General features: G+C 43.7%; 1 protein-coding gene across 1 annotated transcript in view; it reads right to left on the bottom strand.

The window, feature by feature from the left end:
• The window catches only part of syt9b (synaptotagmin IXb), a 44,471-nt gene that overhangs the window by 24,460 nt on the left and 1,312 nt on the right, over positions 1-18,699 (bottom strand). Inside the window, exons 2-4 of the mRNA XM_080001782.1 lie at positions 9,738-9,913; positions 8,942-9,159; positions 8,306-8,846 (exon numbers count right to left, since the gene is read on the bottom strand). Coding sequence (XP_079857908.1) covers positions 8,306-8,846; positions 8,942-9,159; positions 9,738-9,913 — 935 coding nt within the window. The remainder of the gene's footprint in view (positions 1-8,305; positions 8,847-8,941; positions 9,160-9,737; positions 9,914-18,699) is intronic.

Raw genomic sequence — 18,699 nt, 5'->3', positions numbered from 1 at the left:
AAATTTGGCAGATGCTGCAAAGGGCCCAATAATGCACAGGGAGAACGTGGACAGTCCATCTTCTCAAATTACGACGCGAACGCACACTCACACACTCTCACCGCAGGGCTGCTTAGCTGCATGACCTGGAGCTTTTGCCTCTCATAACCACCAGCCCAGCCTCTCATCTCACTCTCTTTTATTTGTCTGTCGTTCACAAATCACTCTGCTCTTCTCACCATGTTTCTTCACTTCCCTCCATTTCTCTTCTCTGCTCTTTATCTCACTTCCTTGCCCTTCCTTGTATTTCTAGACTGAATAAGATCAGATAGTTTAATACATACTGTACATACAGTAAAATATAAATGTATAAGTTTGGTTAATTGCGATTGCATTATTATTGGTAGTTTATACTGTATAAACAGTAGTACTGAACATATATTGAAAGTATGTTATGTATGTTATGTTATGTACTGATAGATGGGGAGTGAATTCCCTTTGTTTGATTTTTCTTTTATTCTGCTTTGTTTCACCAACTTTAAAGAACTGTTGAATACAAAATGAACACAAACAACGCAAGCCCAGGTTGAAAAAGAGTTGGATAAATGTATCATACTGTAAGCGGGGAGAAGGCCAGAGTTTGTTCAGCTCAGTTGAACACTAGAGATCCTGTTACATCATCCCGGAGTAAAAGTGGCGGTACAGTCTATCTGCATGGCTGAACATGGTGGAAGTAAATAAATTGCTCTCCGGGCTGAACTGTTGCTTTATAGCTAAATACGCCCTGGCAGAATCAGGCTAAGGCCATAGGACCTTTTTGAACCCCGGCACTTCCCTCGGCGGGGCAGTGGCATGATCAAGTAGGAGCACGAGGCTTCGCTGGCGGGGAAGTGCAGTTGACGGGCAGACAAACAATCCCTCGATAAAAAGTCATACAGAGTTCTCAGATTAGGAATGTTCACCCAATGAGCGGCAAATTCTGAGGTCAATTTGCGCCTTGGCAATTCAATTTTTATTTTGAAGGAGTAATAAAACTGATCCCAGGAAGGGTTTGCACATTGCTAAAAACAAAATATACATTGAATTGAATTTCACAGTTATAACTCGCATAGTTTGTGAGGTACAGTGGAATGGATATGGACTGAGCTTCTGTGGTTCTCTGTGATCGGTGCAGTTTATATTATTTTTAAATAACGCGGTATTTTGTCTTTAGCGAGCACTTTGAACAAAACAAACCACTCACGTCCTGTCACAATGGCCTATTTTTGCACAATGGGAGCAACAGACGGACTCAGGTGGGCGTCAGACACAGGATCAGGATATTTGTCCACCAAGTCCACAGAGCCAGCTGCCTGTCGGCTGAAAAGCGAGCTCTGCTTGTTACTTTAGATGTGCTGGCTTGGATCTTTCTCTCTTATAGATGAAGTTTACTTACGACTAGAGATAACTTTTCAAGCAAAAAGACTCCTTTGGAACAAGAATATGGTGTTTGGAAAGATTAATTGGTTCGCCAACAGTTCCCCAACAGTTCGCCAACCTCCTCATTTGGTCCAAATAGCACGTGATTGGTTGTCTGATGGTTGATCGGACAGACGGCAGAGTTCCAGGTCCAGTTCCAGTTAATTTCCTTCTTGTATCGTCGTCAAGACACTTGATAACACGAGGACATGAAAGAGAGAAAAACAATCTGGCGTGCAGAGAAGCAGGCTCCGCACCACTGACAACATGGTCAGCTGAGAACATGAGACAGCTTGGTGGTCCACACAGCCACCTTGGCGGCCATAATGGAATTCTTGAATAGATTAGAAAATGACGGACTCTCCTTCACTCCTTGAGGCAAGAAATGTACTAAACACACTTTAAACGTTCCAGAAAGAGCTGGCAGAAAAAAGAAAAAGAGGCTAAGAGCTACGCTTCTGTTACTCAAAGTTTAACGCAGCTAAAAAAAGACCAAATCAAAATGACAACAAAGACCAGCCACAATCGTTCAGGTGAGAGATTCCCGTACTCACATCTCCTTCCCTGGTAAGACAAAAACAGCAAACGGGAGGCTCTGACTCGATCAACATAGAGTCAGAGGCACCATCCAGATACTCATATTTCCCACTCAGTCAATAGAACCAAATGAGAGGACAAGTGTATGTTATACTCCTGCCATCATTACTGTTTTCGTCGGTATTAAGGAAGCTGAGCCTCACACATTCCCCCTGCGCATGCTGACCTCATTTATCAAGGTCCTAATTACATCCCCAGCAGACTGGGGTCGATAGTATTGAGCACCCCATAGAGGAGCCTTTGCTATGAGATGCTACTGAGCTCTTCATTGTCTTCGTCCCCAAATCAAATCCTCAGCTTGAAGAGCAGAAGGAGGTGTAGGAGGGAGAGAGGTACATTTGTGTGCACAATGATTTGATAAACAAATATTACCGATCTAAGTTTGGGCCAAATCCATGAATCCATACACCGCTTAAACCCTCCATCTCGATTTAGGCCATGTCATTTCCACTGCTGTGAGAAGTTGACAGGGCTGATTCTAAAAGTGTGTTTCGACACTAGGGTCGTGGGGAATAAATGGTGGAACTAACTGGAATGCCTGTTGCATCCAGTGGCACATGGGTCCGTTGGAGAAGGACATCTCGAGAAACCACCACAGCATGTGTGTTGTTATGACAGACCACAGGCTTTACCCTGTACGTTGACCCCTTAGACAGCCTTGGATGGGACAAGGTACAATAACCAAGCAGCAGTAAAGTGGGAAAGCGGAGGAGTGATCTTCTTAGTCAGGCCCAAAGGAAAAGTATTTCTTGCCTGTTGTTAAACTTGAGCCTAATCCCAAGTGCAAATTGAATAGGATATACAATATTAATTAATTTCCTCATCAACGCATGCAATTTGACCCCTGTATATACTTTACTTGTAGTTTCTTTATTTTTTTGGAAAGACACATTAATAATCTAACACAGCTTCATGTTTGGTGGAAAGAGAAGATTATTGCACTACTGACTGCATTTATAGGTGTTTTCATGGAATTGTAACTAGGAATACGGTATTTGCCTTTCGACACTCATAGTATGAACATAAACATCTGTTTCTAGACACAACTCTTGTCTATGTTTTATGTTTTTTTCACAGCAATTCACAAGATTAACATACAAATCCAATACTCCAGGCCAGCATTGGGTGGTATCTTTCAACACTAATATAAATATCCATGTTTTAATAAGACTCTTGCTATAATAACTTTCAGAAGACTTCATATCAGGTTCTCACAGTAGCTGCAGCAGAGGAACTTGCAGTATTTGGAACTATCAAAAACATTTCTGATAAAATCTTTCTGATATGTGTAATATATGCACCAAATCACTTCCTTCCAACAATGATATTTCCAGCCAGTGATCTGTCCAGTATACCAGAATTCCAAAAGGGTTTCACTATGTCATGGCATGTTATCTGAGTTAAGCTGGTAGACCAATTACAATTCTAACGGTAATTAAAAGGTATTGTTTTCCAACAAAAAAGGTCACCACATGGAGCTTTAACTGATACTGTTGGACCCACGGGAAGAAAAAAGAAGACCAGTTTATTTTTAAAAATGCACCATGTGGCATGTTAATCAGACTTGTGGGTATATTACTGTCCAGTGCATATGGCTGGGGAGGGCTAGAGAACCAATGGGGCTCCAGAAGTCATGATTAATGCACAAGGAACGGGAGGTTGGGCTAGTGCAGGGTCTCCTCCCTAGTGTGAGTTCCCAGGGGAGCTAACCCACTTCTTTTGGGGACACACAGGGAGGTAAAAGGTGGGGTAGAGATAGAGAGATAGAGAGAGAGAGAGAGAGAGAGAGAGAGAGAGAGAGAGAGAAAGGCAGACAGACAGAGAGCGTACAGGGAGGAAGAAAGAGAAAGGGGCTCTCAAACCCTCTAGGCTTTCAATTCAACCCTCCCTCATGGATGCAAATGGAAGCATATAAACAAGACACACACACCCACACACATTCACTCCACATGCACTTATGCACTTTGAAAATGGCAAATAGCAAGGTCTTGGGTCGACTTACTTGTTGTCAAAGAGCTGGAAAGTGAATTTAGGATCCACCTCTGAGGCGATGATGGACTCATCCTGACAGTGTGTGCACATGCGTTTGTATGAAAGTATGTTTGTGACTCTGCATTTACATGTGTGTGTGTGTGTGTGTGTGTGTGTGTGTGTGTGTGTGTGTGTGTGCGTGGATCAAAGAAATAACGGTGACATTGTGCTAGAGGAACATTACACATTGAATATTAAAAGTAAAACTATAAACTATTATGCCAAAGGTGAAATTATGACTTAAAACCAAAGATTTGATTGAAAGTCAATTTATGGTCAATGGCTGAATGGATTGCATAAATGCATATGATCCGCTGTGGATACATCAGCCTCTTTTTACTTTTTATCTTGCTAAGGGATGAAGTGCTGGAATGTGTGTGTGTGTGTGTGTGTGTGTGTGTGTGTGTGTGTGTGTGTGTGTGTGTGTGTGTGTGTGTGTGTGTGTGTGTGTGTGTGTGTGTGTGTGCGTGTGAGTTTGTGTGTGTGTGTGTGTGTGTGTGTGTGTGTGTGTTTGCAGCTAATGCCAGATGGGTCAGAAATGGTTTTCACTTCCCTCCCAGCTCTTGTTCATCTTTTATTCTGTGAGAGCACCAAGAAGCGCAGCGCTGCCTGTGCCACGTTCCCTTTCGCAGATGTCTGCTGAAAGTTTGAATTCAAGCGGCCCACTCGGAGCTTCTGGATTTTTAATCCATTGAACGGCAAAGGCATGACGACCTACCAGGTCTTCGGATCACGCGGCAACGGCGCTCAGCGGCCGAGACGGCTTTTTTTTTTTTCTTATCTCCTTTCAAGGCAGAGTCATTCTGCTGCAGATCATTTCTGTTTGCCAGGTTCATTCGGGTCAGTGATAAAACTTCACAGAGGAACAACGCCGATTTTTATGTGCTGGAGGAGGAGACCTCTAGAAACCGGCTGATGGTTTGAAATCAGAAAAAAAGGTTTTGCCTGCATAGGTTGGGCAAGGACAGATCTAAATTTGTACCTAATAAGCATACCCAGTAAGCAACATCTATTTTGAGGTACAAGGAACCGCCGAACATCCTCAAACTCCCAATTTGACAATATTGTCGCGCTGTTTCCTCTAGGTGTGTGAAAATACACACTGACAAGGAAGGGAACTCATTTTTGACAATTCTACTGACAAAGTATAGCAGTTGAACAGGAGACATACTATGTTAGAGAGATACCGCAGCGAGCTTGGCACTGTAGCTTCAGCGGAGAGCTGGAAAACTGATGCAAGGCCCTCACATATCATTTTTCAACACAACTATCACATAAAAAGAACATTACTGTCTTTTTGTCGTCTGACATTTATATCCCAGCATCACTTGGGAGATACCTGGATTTCTAGCTACGCTGAATCTATTTATATTGAAGTCATTTCATGATCATTTATAACACCTGTACCCTTTTCAAAGGCCTGAATCCAAGGGATTTTGACCTTTCAATAATAGATCTAATAATGGAATACGGCACACGAGTAGCGCGGCATAGAGACATAGTCAGATACTGTAGAGACGATAAAAGTATGCGCACTAGGGCTGTACCTGACTCAGAATTATGTGAGTTGAATTGGATTCGGCTGTTCAATGCAAATATTAGACTATTCGGCGGGGGGGGGGGCTAAATTATTAATATAAGCTCCAAATAAAACAACTTTGCTTTTAGTTGTGTGTGTCTGGACGATTAACATATATAATATATATTTATGATTCCCCTCATTAACTGTATAATTCCTCATTGAAATGTTATCCCTGTGTATTTTTATAAGCTTCTCTCTGATTTATTCTGTTACTGTAATGCACACCGACTGACAAAAAAACAAAATGACTGCTCAACTTGAAGAATCTCAGTTGGCTGACGGGTTTCCGACTGATGATTCGACTCGTCGACCTTCAAGGGCAGCCCTAAAACACACACACCAAAGCCAGGCACACAGGAAAATCACGTGTTGAGAATACTGTATGTGTTGAAAGTGACTTTAGCTTGGTGTTGCACGTGGCCCCCTGACGAGGTCACATTGCCAGCCCCTGTTTTTCTTTAATCAGGACAGGGGGAGTCACTTCCCTGCTATGGGCCATGGAGTAGCCCAATCTACCCCGCTCCCTCGACAACGGACAGACCACCCTTTAAATAGCTTAGGTTGGGCGCCAGATGATTTGAAGATTTCCCGAGCAGATTAATAGCTTTCCCCACCCCACCACCAACCTAGTCGGTTTGCCGAAGCAGTTTTTTTTTCTCCACGTCAGTTGAATAATGGAATACAGACGTGTCTCTGTATCTACGAGTCAAAGCAGAAACCCCACTCCGGTGTCAGCGTCAATCTGGGTCACTACATCCTCAAGTGTTTCCTGGTGCCGTCATCAAACTTTAACTGCACCTAAGTATGTTTCTGTGTTTCTGCCTCTCGGATGAGGCGGATGAGTTTCACCCGCAGGGGGAGCGGGAGATAGTTAAAGGACGTGTTTCTTTTTTTGGATTGTTGGAACTGTTTTTTTTTAAGAAAACAGCGTGCAAATCAGTCTGGTGCAGATTATACTGGCTCAGTACATCTCTCTTCCACTGGACTTCAGCTGTTTACCATTGTTGAATAAATTAGTAAAGATGATATATCTGTGGTGTTAATAGAGAATATTAATAAAATATATCTTATATACGGCGATATTGATCAAATAAAATCCCGCTATGTTTTGATGAATGCCTTGTTATCGATAATTTGACCAGGCATTGATTAGAACAGCTAGAACAGTCTATGAAAGCAGAAAAGTGCAGAATTAGAGACAACATTTAACTGTTTCACTACATTACAATAACCATCATATTGATACACTGTCCAGCCCAAATAGTGAATATTCCACTCCATCTTAACACTCCATATTCATTATTATTCATTATCATACGCATCTCCAGACTAATTCGCAAATGTTTATTAGTCTGGAATCTCCAAATTTCCAATTTCGAATTTCCAAAGGGCATTACCAACAGGAGCAGACCAAAATGTCTCTGGACGCAATTGGATAGACCTACAACCAATCAGAGCAATCACACGTGTAGGGCTGCCCACTGAAAGTCAACAAGTCCAATAATCAGCTGCAAACCCACCTGTCAATTGACTGAGATTCTTCAAGTCGAGTCAGATTCTAAGGGGAATTATAAATATTTTTAGATGTGTGAATCGTCTGGCCCCCTTCGCCTCTCCGTGTGCCCCGATGAAACAACGGAAGAACGGGCACGATTCGTGGACTTGATAAGATTATCTTCTGCGCATAACGCACGGAGTGGGGGTTATTCAAGGAGAAAGTGTCCCCATGACGCACGGTTCCGTCCGTGCAAAAGGGCACCCCATGGCTGGCAGGCGTGGTCTCTCCAATCGGAGTGGGAGACTGGTGCGCAAAATGTGGCCCAATCCCTCCCTCTCCGCACCCCACCTCGTTATGGCGTCCTGAACGGCCGCTTATCTTGCCTATAGGGAGAGCCGAGCTGTCAAAAAGCCAAGCTTTATCGGGAAAATATACCATTCAGTTCCTTTAATAGTGCTGCGGTAGCGGGTTCAACACACTGTTCCATGTCAGCAGTAGCCATCTTGGTAAGGTGCCTCAACAGCTCTCCTCTGCATCTTCATCATATCAAAGCCGCCCTTTTATTAAATAAAAGGTTGTGATTGGCCGACCCTGTCAAGGTCGAGTGGAAATCTGTGTGAATGGGAGGGTGGCAAGACATATTCTGCAGAGCAAATGATACATGAGCTGCAGATTGGTCGGCTTTCCAGGCTAACATGCAAGGAATCATGTCAACCTCTGCAACTATTACAAAACTGTCTGGACAACCAGGGCTACTTGTTTTATGTTGTGGGCCATATGAGGCTAAAATACCACATGTCCATATTAATTTTGTAGTAGTCAAAAATTCTTTCAAGCTAAAGAAAATTGGAATCCATCATTTTAAGTCGTCATTATAATAGAGGCCAAATCTAATTTTGTCCACAAGGGCCTTACAACAGACAGAAGCATGTTAATTACCAGCCAGTCAGTTTGCTTTCTTCCCAATTAATAGAGCTTGTTCATGCATGGGATAGAGAAGAAGTTCTATGGTCAGAGAGAAGAAGTAGAGAAGAAGTAGCAAAGAAGTAGAGAGGAAGTTCTACGGCGGGAGAGAAGAAGTAGATGTGAATATTTTGGGCTGGTTGGACCTGGTAAACCTGGCCTGCAATAACACAGAGTTTCGGTGGTGTCCTTCTTACCGAGGTGACGTGCTGTATTTCCCGGCACAGCTTGGTCTCTTGGGGGAAGTCGGCCAGGTCCAGGAAGCTGTCCACCACCACCTGGCCGATCAGATCATGGCGCGAGAAACGGTCAAAGTCATAGACGCTGAAGTGCAGCTTGCGGCCGGGCAGCTCCGCGTACGCCACGGGAAAGAGGAAGACCTCGTCGAACACAGGGTGGAGCGTCTTGCGGTGCACCTTGGTCTGGTGCTTGGTCTTGCGGTCGGGCAGCAGGTAGATCTTGACGTAAGGGTCAGAGGTCCCAGAGAAGTCCTTGGCGGGCAGGTCCTGGGCCTTGTGGATCTTGACGATCAGCTGCTCCAGGTCGCAGTCGAACTTCAGGATGAAGAGGAGGCGTCCGCAGCTGTCGGCGCGCCGGCCGTCCTCGCCATCCATAGAGCGCTGCTTGTAAAGCTCCGGCTTGATCCGGCCCAGACCGGACAGTGACTCCTGGCGCTGGAACTGGGCGGGGTTGAAGTCCGGGTTGGACAGGTTCATCTGCCGACGGATGGAGTTGTGGCTGCCAGAAGAAATACAGGAGTATCAGTCGAGCTGGAGCTGAATTACAATAACGCGGTGAAAGAAATCATTGGGAATCTACGCAGGTGCACTGACCGCACGGAGGAGATGGGCTCAGTGATCTGTCGCTGGACGCGGTCCCTGGCCAAGGTGTGAAGGTGGTTTTTCTCCACTTTGGTCTGGGCCTCCAGGGGGATGTCAGGCGACGTGTGGCTGATCTTCATGGCCGAATCAGGGACGGCCACGGCTGAGAGTGGCCCCACGGGCTCCTTAACGCAGCCGTCCTCGCTGTACTCTCTCTCCTCGCCGTCCACCTGGACAGCACACATCAAACGCTTCACCTTATGGCAGGTTGGCTCACCACGCCGCCATCTCGGTTAATGCTATCTGATAGTTTGAAAACGAGGCAAGGCTCCTTGGTTAGCTGTTTATTAGCTAGTTAAATTGTTTCTCAGATTGTTAAACTGTTTCTTAGCTACTTAAATATATTCTTAACTAGTTAAATAGTTGATTAGCTAATTAAACTGTTTCTTAGCTAGTTAAATTATTTCTTAGCTAGTTCAAATGTTTCTTAGCTCGTTAAACAGTTTCTTGGCTTGTCAAAACAGTTTCTTAGCTCGTTAAACAGTTTCTTACCTAATTAAATCTTTTTTTAGCTAGTTAAATGGTTTCTTAGCTAGTTAAACCGTTTCTTACATAGTTAAACAGTTTCTTAGCTAGGTAAACCGTTTCTCAGCTAGCGAAATCTTTTTTTAGCTAGTTACATTGTTATGTAGCTAGTTAAAGCGGTTCTTAGCTAGTTTTTCATTTCACTATATAAGGCTGTGCTCGCGTTTCGAGCTGCCAGTCACTTTAATTTGTGTCAAAACGTTGCCTCTTTTATCCTGGTTACCTCTGTAAGGACGGGCTGCTGGTCTCCTCCCAGGAAGTGCGCCCCCTTGAGGGCGTCGGGGAGAAAGCGGGAGATCCATGGCACCCAGCACAGCTTCCACGACACAAAGAGTGAAACACTGAACAAAGCCAGGCCGCAGGTGGTGACCAGCAGGGACAGCAGGCTCACTGACACATCTGGAGAGCGGTGAAAGAGAGACACATTTGATTTACAGAAACATTATGGATGTTGAGCTTTGCAGTGATGCAGTGACTTGATCCTGAGCCACCGAGCAAGAAAGTTGCTTATTTAGTACGGCTGACAAATGATAAGAATTGCATAACTGTAATGATAAAATAGAATTCATTGTGTAATTGTGTAATTAATAAAGAAATTGCATTTATTGCATATATTATCCTGCTAAGTACCCATCCAGCCTAGCTCTCCATCCAAATAAATGATATATATATATATATAAATTATATATGTGTTGTTATTGTATTTTGTGTATGTATTTGTTTTTTTATTTTACATATACTGTATGTGTGTATGTATGTACATATATATATATTTTACATATACATGTATATATACACTGATCGGCCACATATTAAAACAACTGACATATGAAGTGAATAACATTGCTCATCTCGTTCCAAGGACACCTGTCAAGGGGTGGGATATATTAGGCAGCAGGCAGCAACAGTCACTTCTTCAAGTTGATGTGTTGGAAGCAGGAAAAATGGGCAAGCGTAAGGATCTGAGCGACTTTGACAAGGGCCAAATTGTGATGGCTAGACGACTGGGTCAGAGCATCTCCAAAACGACAGGTCTTGTGGGGTGTTCCCTGTCTGCAGTGGTTAGTACCTACCAAAAGTGGTCCAAGGAAGGACAACCGGTGAACAGGCGACAGGGTCATGGGCGCCCAAGGCTCATTGATGCACATGGGGAGCAAAGTCCAGCCCATCTGGTCCAATCCCACAGAAGAGCTACTGGAGCACAGATTGCTGAAAAAGCTAATGCTGCTATGATAGAAAGGTGTCAGAACCGCAGAGCCGCAGACAAGTCAGAATGTCCATGCTGACCCCTGCCCACCGGTGAATGCGCCTACAAATGGGCATGTGAGCATCAGAACTGGACCATGGAGCAATGGAAGAAGGTGGCCTGGTCTGATGAATCACGTTTTCTTCTACCTCATGTAGATGGTCGGGGTTAGGGTCCGATCCGTTCGAGCATCTGTGGGATGTGCTGGAATAACAAGCCTGATCCATGGGGGCCCCACCTCACAACTTACAGGACTTAAAGGATCTGCTGCTAATGTCTTGGTGCCAAATACCACAGGACACCATCAGAGGTCTTGTGGTGTCCATGCCTCGACCGGTCAGAGTTGTTTTGGCGTTACGGGGGGAACCTACAGTACACAATGTTAGGCAGGTGGTTCTTATGTTCTGGCCAACAGAAGCATTAAGGTTGAACGCCTTCTGCGAGCTTTGGAAATGCTAATCCACAGGCTCTTATTAAACCACGCCTCGACTCCGAGGAACAGCGAGCAGGACATTTGAGAGCAGCGAACAACAGTTTGTGGCGTCCATTAGTGGAGGAGAGACTACACCCTCTAACTACTGGGGCAATAGTGAGTTGTAAAGCACAACAGTCCTGCTGGAGGGGTCTGTCACCGACCCCCACTAAAAGCACTGTTTCTTTGACCGTCAGAGGCAAGAGAGACAATGGGGAAGGGGGGAGTAGTGGGAAGGAAGTGAAGAGATAGTCGAGGGAAAGAAGAGGAGATGGCTCTAATGCTCAGACGCTCTTCGCATGAAAACATCGACACCCGTGCTGACCTTATTGTCTTGTTATTTCTATACCTCGCTTTGATGTGAAATATAAATTGTTTGCGTGTATGCATAGTACACCATGAACTGAGGGTTGTGAAATGCCCCTCGCACTAAAACAATCTTTTGATTTAATTCTCTGTTCACCTCTGGCGTTCACATAAAAAGGAATGTGCAGGAGCCATGACCCCAAAAAAATGTTTTTTATTCTTCTTCTTTTTTGTTCTTCATTTTCAGCTCGTATGCTGTACTAAAGTCTACTGTCTATACACTGATAAATATGAGATAATTAGAGTACAGTACAGTCTGAAATATTATTTACCCATGACAAGCCAAATGGGACAAGGGGGCAGCTGGGATGGAGCTGAGAGCCATGGGGAGATGATATGTACCCCCAGCACGAGGCCTGGCTTGTACCCGCAGTTGACACGGTAAGACAGAGCCCAGTCTGGATGCTGCCATGGACTTTCATCCTTAGTGCCGTGTTAGTTTGTTTATCCTCATAAATAAAACTCAGGTATCAGAGGCGCTTTTGCTGAATCAAAGAAAATTGTGAAATTAACTTTCACAATAATAACAAAATAAATCACCTACTCATGCATCTAGTCATGTTGCCTCTGTGACTGGTTCACGCGAGCCTCAAAATGTGTCATCAGAATGAAATCAGAATACAATTAATTGACCTTATGCATTTACATATAACTCGGTGAATAGTATAATAAGATAAGATGAGGCAAAGAAAAGGCATACATGATGTGAACTTAAATGTTATACAAATGTTCACAAACCCTCCTCAAATACTTTTCAATTCCACAGTGAAAGAAGTCTGTCCCGCGAATAAATTAAAGTGGTAATCTGTATGATTATTTGACCAATAAATCCCAAATTTGATAATTTTTTTAGCTGGCATTTTATAATAAATAGTCTGTGGTCTGGGGGTGCTGTGGTGTAAGCAGCCACACCTGTCTTGGGTGTAGGTAATTGGGCCTTGGATCAAGGTGGCTGTACGCCTATTCGCCTAATCGACAAGGTAAATCACCCATCCCAACATACACACACATGGAGAGTAGACGTCATGACATGTGTCCATCTGCTCCAGGCTTGCCCCATGTTGCCACTCTCTACAATAAACTGGGTTTGGCTTGTAATGTAATTTGGTGGTGTAATTTAAGCAGCCACACCTTGTCTTGGGTCTAGGAAATTGAGCCCAGGATCAAGGTGGCTGTACGCCTATAGCTCATCAGAGGAATCAACGAGCAACAGGTAAATCACCCATCCCCACACACACACGGGGAGAGCCTCTGTCATGACAAGTTTCCTTCTGCTCATCTTGCCACTCTCACTACAATTGACTGGTGGGTTTTCAACCCTTTGTCTCTGTGTCAGAGGGCCCTGAAAATGCCACTTGGTTGGCGTGTGGCAGGCGGAACTCCTACATAGCCATTCAATGTATATGTGTTCTGCATGTGCCGCTCGACATGCTGTTTTTATTGTTGGTGGCGAGGTCTGCCGCCACCTCAATTAACCCATCGATCAATCGTCGACGGAATGCTTTCAAGAAAATTGTTACAAAGTCAGAAAATGACGGCCTTTGAGATTAATCGAAGGGACCCAGCAACGCCTCAGCGTTAACTCTGTTGGAACCTTTCTAAAGCGGCCACATCCTTGACATGTTGCTGGAATTTCTCCTGCGGGGCGCAATCAAGACACTCGAAGCCCTAGTTAGACCAAATAGAGCCGGTGGCGCTTAATTAGATCAAGGAGCACCGGTAATCAGCAAACACAGCTCCCCCCAGACAAAGTCTATGATCCTTTTTTTTTTCTTTTCATTTAAAAAAAAGGTTCAAGAGGTGTTGAATGTTTAATTGTCGGTTGTGACGTCAATCGTAGTTTATTTGGTTATCTCAGAAAGGAGGAAGGAGTAACACATTTAATGAGGCCGCATGCCTGCTAGGCCTAATTGGGTTCCCTATGCACCATTTGCGATATGAGTTATTATTTATTTTTAGACATCAAACAGGAAAATATAGTCTATTAAACATTGGTAGCTATAGCTGTCTGTTTTCTGAAGAGACAGCGCATGCGCTCAGCTCTGTTCCCACAAGCGGTCCACGTGAAACAATTGGCTTTCATGAGCGAATTAAAAGCCAAGATAAGTTGGCCATCACTAAGTCAGCTAAATTAACTTTAAGTTCAAATTCCAAGGTAGTCGACGTCCGCTGGGTCAGAAACGAAATGTATAGTGCATGCCACCTTAAAAACAGCGGCAGCAATAGTTGCAAAACAAACACAATTAAGACATTTTTACACTATTGCTATCAAACAACTGCTGCACAAAAATGTCATAAGTATCTTTCAAAGAAAAGGCATCCAGATTTGTATTTAAATGTTATATTCACAAACCCTCCCCAGATACTTCTAAATTCAACAGTGAAAGAGTTCTGTCCAGCGAACAAGTTAAAGTGGTAATCTGTACGATTATTTGACCACTAGAAATCCCACATTTGCTCCTATTTTTAGCTGGCATTTTATGAGAAACAGTCTGTGGTGTGGGGGTGGTGTGGTCTAAGCAGCCACATCTTGGGTCTAGGTAATTGGGCCAGGGTGGCTGTATGCCTATTGCTCGTCAGAACAATCAACGAGGTACTGTAAATCGTCCATCCCCGCACACACGGAGAGCTTCTGTCATGACATGTGTCCATCTGCTCCAGCCATGTTACATCTTGCCACTCTCTACAATAAACTGTTGTGTTTGCAACACCTCTGCCTGCGTCTCTGTGTTGGAGGGCGCTGAAAACACCACTCTGTTGGCATGTGGCAGGCGGATCTGCCACAGTGACTCTTACACGCTTTCCGTAATTTCTGGAAATACATACCGAACGTTGTGCAAACACAACACAAAGGGATTTCCTTGATAGAGACCTGAGCTCCTCGGTCCCCAAACACACAAGACGTCTTCCGCCACCGATTTCACCTGCAATCCACCGATCTGCTATCAACTGATCTGCTATCGATCGATCTGCTATTCGCAGATCTGCTATCAATGTGCTGTTGACAAGGCTGTGCGTTGAAAAAAGCGGACTGATTATCCAGCAATAACAACCGGACCACAAAGGATGGGGAAAAGTCTGCAGACAGAGAGAGATGATTTCCATGATGCTTTGAATCCACATGTACCTGTCACTCAGGACCCCCGCCTCCCCGAGTTAAACGTTTATATGTATGCATGGATATAGTTAGTCGGATAACCATGAATTTTAGTTTTTCTGTAGCTTTTCTCGACATGCGTTATCGTTTTAATCACAAAGCAGGCTACATGTCAGAGCATGTAAAGACACCTTCAACAACTTGGCCACGCAAGTCCAGGCCCATGGAGAGGAGAACAGATAGCAATGGGAATACCGCTGGCTTTACAACACACAAACACACACACACACGCACGCACGCACGCACACACAAATACACATACACAAATACACATACACATACTCAATCATGTGTTCAAGAGCGTGTTTAGTCAAATGTTGCTGTGTGTTCATTTAATATCATGGGAATGCATGTTAGTTCGTAGACCAATAAATTATTTGGTGTCCTTTTTTCTTCACGTCTCTCTGTCTCTCTCTCGCTCTCTCTCTCTCTTCTCCCGTGTTCTGATTTCTGTTACTTTGTTCTACAGAGATCAAACCTTGAAAAGGGGTCAATTTCCATTCCCACCACCCCAGGTATGAGATCTTGATATTGATATGGTGGTGAGTTACAGTGAGGATGAGTGGGTTGGACCTGAAGGGGAAGGATGAAGGGATGATGGATGAAATAAATTGCACGAGTTTCCTCCTTGCAGTCGGGCGAGTCTTTATGCACAGTCACACAAATTGTTTGCTGGAAAATGTCTCGTTGTTCAGAGTTCAGAAACCACTTCTGAATAAGGAACTCCTTTTTTAAGGGATTCATTCATCCAGTTCTTTTTAACAGCTGCTTAAAGAGGTAGAAAAAAAAGTATCTCTCACATAATTACTTCCCTGAGCCATATTCCATTATTGCAATAGCCATCATACAGATGCGATCACGTGCCTACTCCCAAGGACTATCTCTACGAATAGATGGACTTCTTACAAATGCACACCTGACTTAACCATCTGAGGCCCATCGCCACATCACATGGTAACCCATGGTAACCCAGTTATGCTGTGGAGGTAGGCAGCCCCTTCACCTCCTCCCGATTATCTCTGTGTAACCTTCAATTATGAGGAGACACACAGCGAGGAGTCAAGAACATACCCTTTCACCCTATCAACTCCTCACCTGTCAACACCATGTAGTGAATGGTGAGCACGTTGTGTCTGTCGTCCAACCAGAACGGGTAAATGCAGAAGAAGACTGGTTCTAAACTACTGGAGATCTGCACCTTGCCAGGTGAAGATACAGCACCTAAATATTACTTTCCAAGTCAATAAATGTTGCAGTGAAACAGTGAACCGGCCTATTCGCCAGGGAAATCTGACAGCATTTCCGAAGCCCCTTCAATTGACATTTCCTTCACTGTTTGGACGTTTTCGACAGTGAGCTTCACACAGCCATAACATCTACTGTATGTTAGAGCTGGGCGACATTAACAGAATCAATCACAATATACTGTATTTTGACAAATGCCTTGATATTGATAATTTGGCAATATTTTGGGGATTATTGGCATTATCGGCACTTTGATAAGATGATTCCACACAGGAAATATTTGAGAAAAAAGTCAAGACCAAGCAGGTAGAGGCAATGGTTATAACAGCTAGAGCAGTCTAGGGAGTTCAGAAAGTTACATTGCCTGTACTTGTAATACAGCCTAAGAGTAATACCACCCGTTATCAGCATTAAAACTAATGCAACTATAAACTATGGCCCCCCGTTATGTGGTCCACAAAACCACTTCCTACACTTCTCTTCACTTCTTTAAATACGACATTGAACAATATCATGATATAACGATAACCGAAAGCACAGAGGATATCCAGTCTCATATCACAATGTTGATATTATATCGATACACCGCCCAGCGCTAATCTATAATCCAAAAGGGAAAAAAAATCTTATCTCAAGCTCGGATAGTCAACAAAACGAGTGAAGTGACGTGAAGTAAAGGCTATGGTAAAGCCAGGTTTTGGTCCGGTCTTGAGCTCATCTCATTAAACCCTGGGATGTAGCCCCCTTCCGTAGCAGACCATCCTCGGAGTACAGTTTAATAAAATGCAATATCCCAGTCAGCAATGAGTCAATAAGAGACAACGGTCGAGGTGCGAGGGGAAAGGAGAACATGGGGCTCGGGATAATGCCCTGGAAACTCAATTATTAGAGAGAGACAGTGGGTGGGCGGGCTAACGGGGCCAACCTCCACAGCAGGAAATAAACTAACATTCTGTATTCAAATGGAGCCCACAGGGTGGACGTACACGAGGAGGAGTGGCAGGGAGGTTTGGAGAGAATGATGGATGGGTTGAGACAAAGGTGGAGGGCTGGTACAGTGAAAGAGAAGAGGAGCGGAAGAGAGGAAGAAGAGAACAGGAGGCTGAGGAGGAGAGGGCCGTTATGCTTACTACTGGGCTCTTTCATTTATATCACATGAGTTTCCCAAATTTCCAAAATTGGAAAAAGCCTTTTAATGTTCTGGAGCTTGGAAACAGCAATACAAACCACAATATAATCACGGGTGTAATTATACCCAGCCATCTCTTATTAAGATTTAATGAACCCCTTATCCCGGAAACAATGAAATTAAAGCTCTACAGTATCTCTCTCTCTCTCTCTCGTCTCTCTCTCTCTCTCTCTCTCTCTCTCTCTCTCTCTCGTCTCTCTCTCTCTCTCTCGCATTTAAGTCCCTCAAGAAATAAACTTAGCCTCTAGGTGTTTCAGGGGCAGGTCAAAGACCGGCAGAAACTTGCAAACCAATCAGTGGTTACTGATATACTGTATTTACTTTCTTAGAGACTAATTAAATAATTGTAATAGTAAAGCAGAACATGGGAGAAGTAAAGTAGCGGCAGCAAATCGTCTGTTATATTTGATCAAATCTCTTATTTGTATGAGGAGAAACGTTTCAAGGCTGAAGAGTAAAAAATCAATTGGATTACAATTGTAGTGTACTGAAATTAACTTTCTATGAATGTGTCATGTGAAAAAAATTGTTTTTATATACCGGTATATATACATATACATGTTTCCTCATTCTACTTTTTAACCAGGTGGGATCATTCTTACTCATATTCCCGGCCCTTCCCACCTTCATTTATATTTCTGTAAATTTGAATTTGAAGGATATAGCTCTGGAAAATGCATTTCAAATCAGTGAGTCATGCGAGCGCTTAAAATAGTTAATGTCTATGCATGTTGAATTCCATCCCACCCCCTGCAGGGGGTACTCCGAAAATTAAAGAAAAATGTGGCAAAAACATATTGGTTATATATAATGTTTAAACAGTACATAGTACAAACAGTACATAATTGATGATAGCTGTCTTGTTTTTCTCCCAATGCCAGTGAAGCTGGGACGAAAAAAGAAAAAAGAAAGGGGGTACGCTACTAAAAAATGTTTGCGACCACTGACCAAAGACGATGGCTGCGGTTGCCTAGCTCCTTTGCTCCAAAGTCTTTCGGAATTGTGTAAAAAATATTCCTCCTTCAGTCAGAAAAGGTAAGAAATGTGATAAAGAAAAGAAAAGCGCTACCAGCCCAGAGCGCACAATGGATGAGTTGCATTGTTTCTCTGAGGCCATAGAAACGTGCAGCGTCAGTGGGAAACCTGAAAAAAGGGAGTGATGTATGTATGTATGTATGTATGTATGTATGTATGTATGTATGTATGTATGTATCTATGGCTGGATGGCTCAATGGATGGATGGATGGATGGATGGATGGATGGATGCATTTTTGTTGCGTTAGTGGTGGCTGAACAGCCTATAAGGCCTCTTTGCATATGAGGAAATGGGTCACAGAGCTCTCTGTGGGATCCCATCTCGTTGCTGGAACTTCCTATTCATCATACATGTTTAATGGCAAATTGTAACATATTTACAGGCACCAGCCAGGCGCCAGCTGCCTCTCACCGACAAAGACTCAAGTGCACACCATTATCTGCGTATAAATATATATCGACCAATCAAATATAG

The sequence above is a fragment of the Zeus faber genome (assembly GCF_960531495.2).
Source record: "Zeus faber genome assembly, chromosome: 6".
In the NCBI taxonomy this organism is placed as follows: domain Eukaryota; kingdom Metazoa; phylum Chordata; class Actinopteri; order Zeiformes; family Zeidae; genus Zeus; species Zeus faber.
Note: the sequence above shows the minus strand (reverse complement) of the source record. Positions and strands in the feature narration are given on the sequence as shown.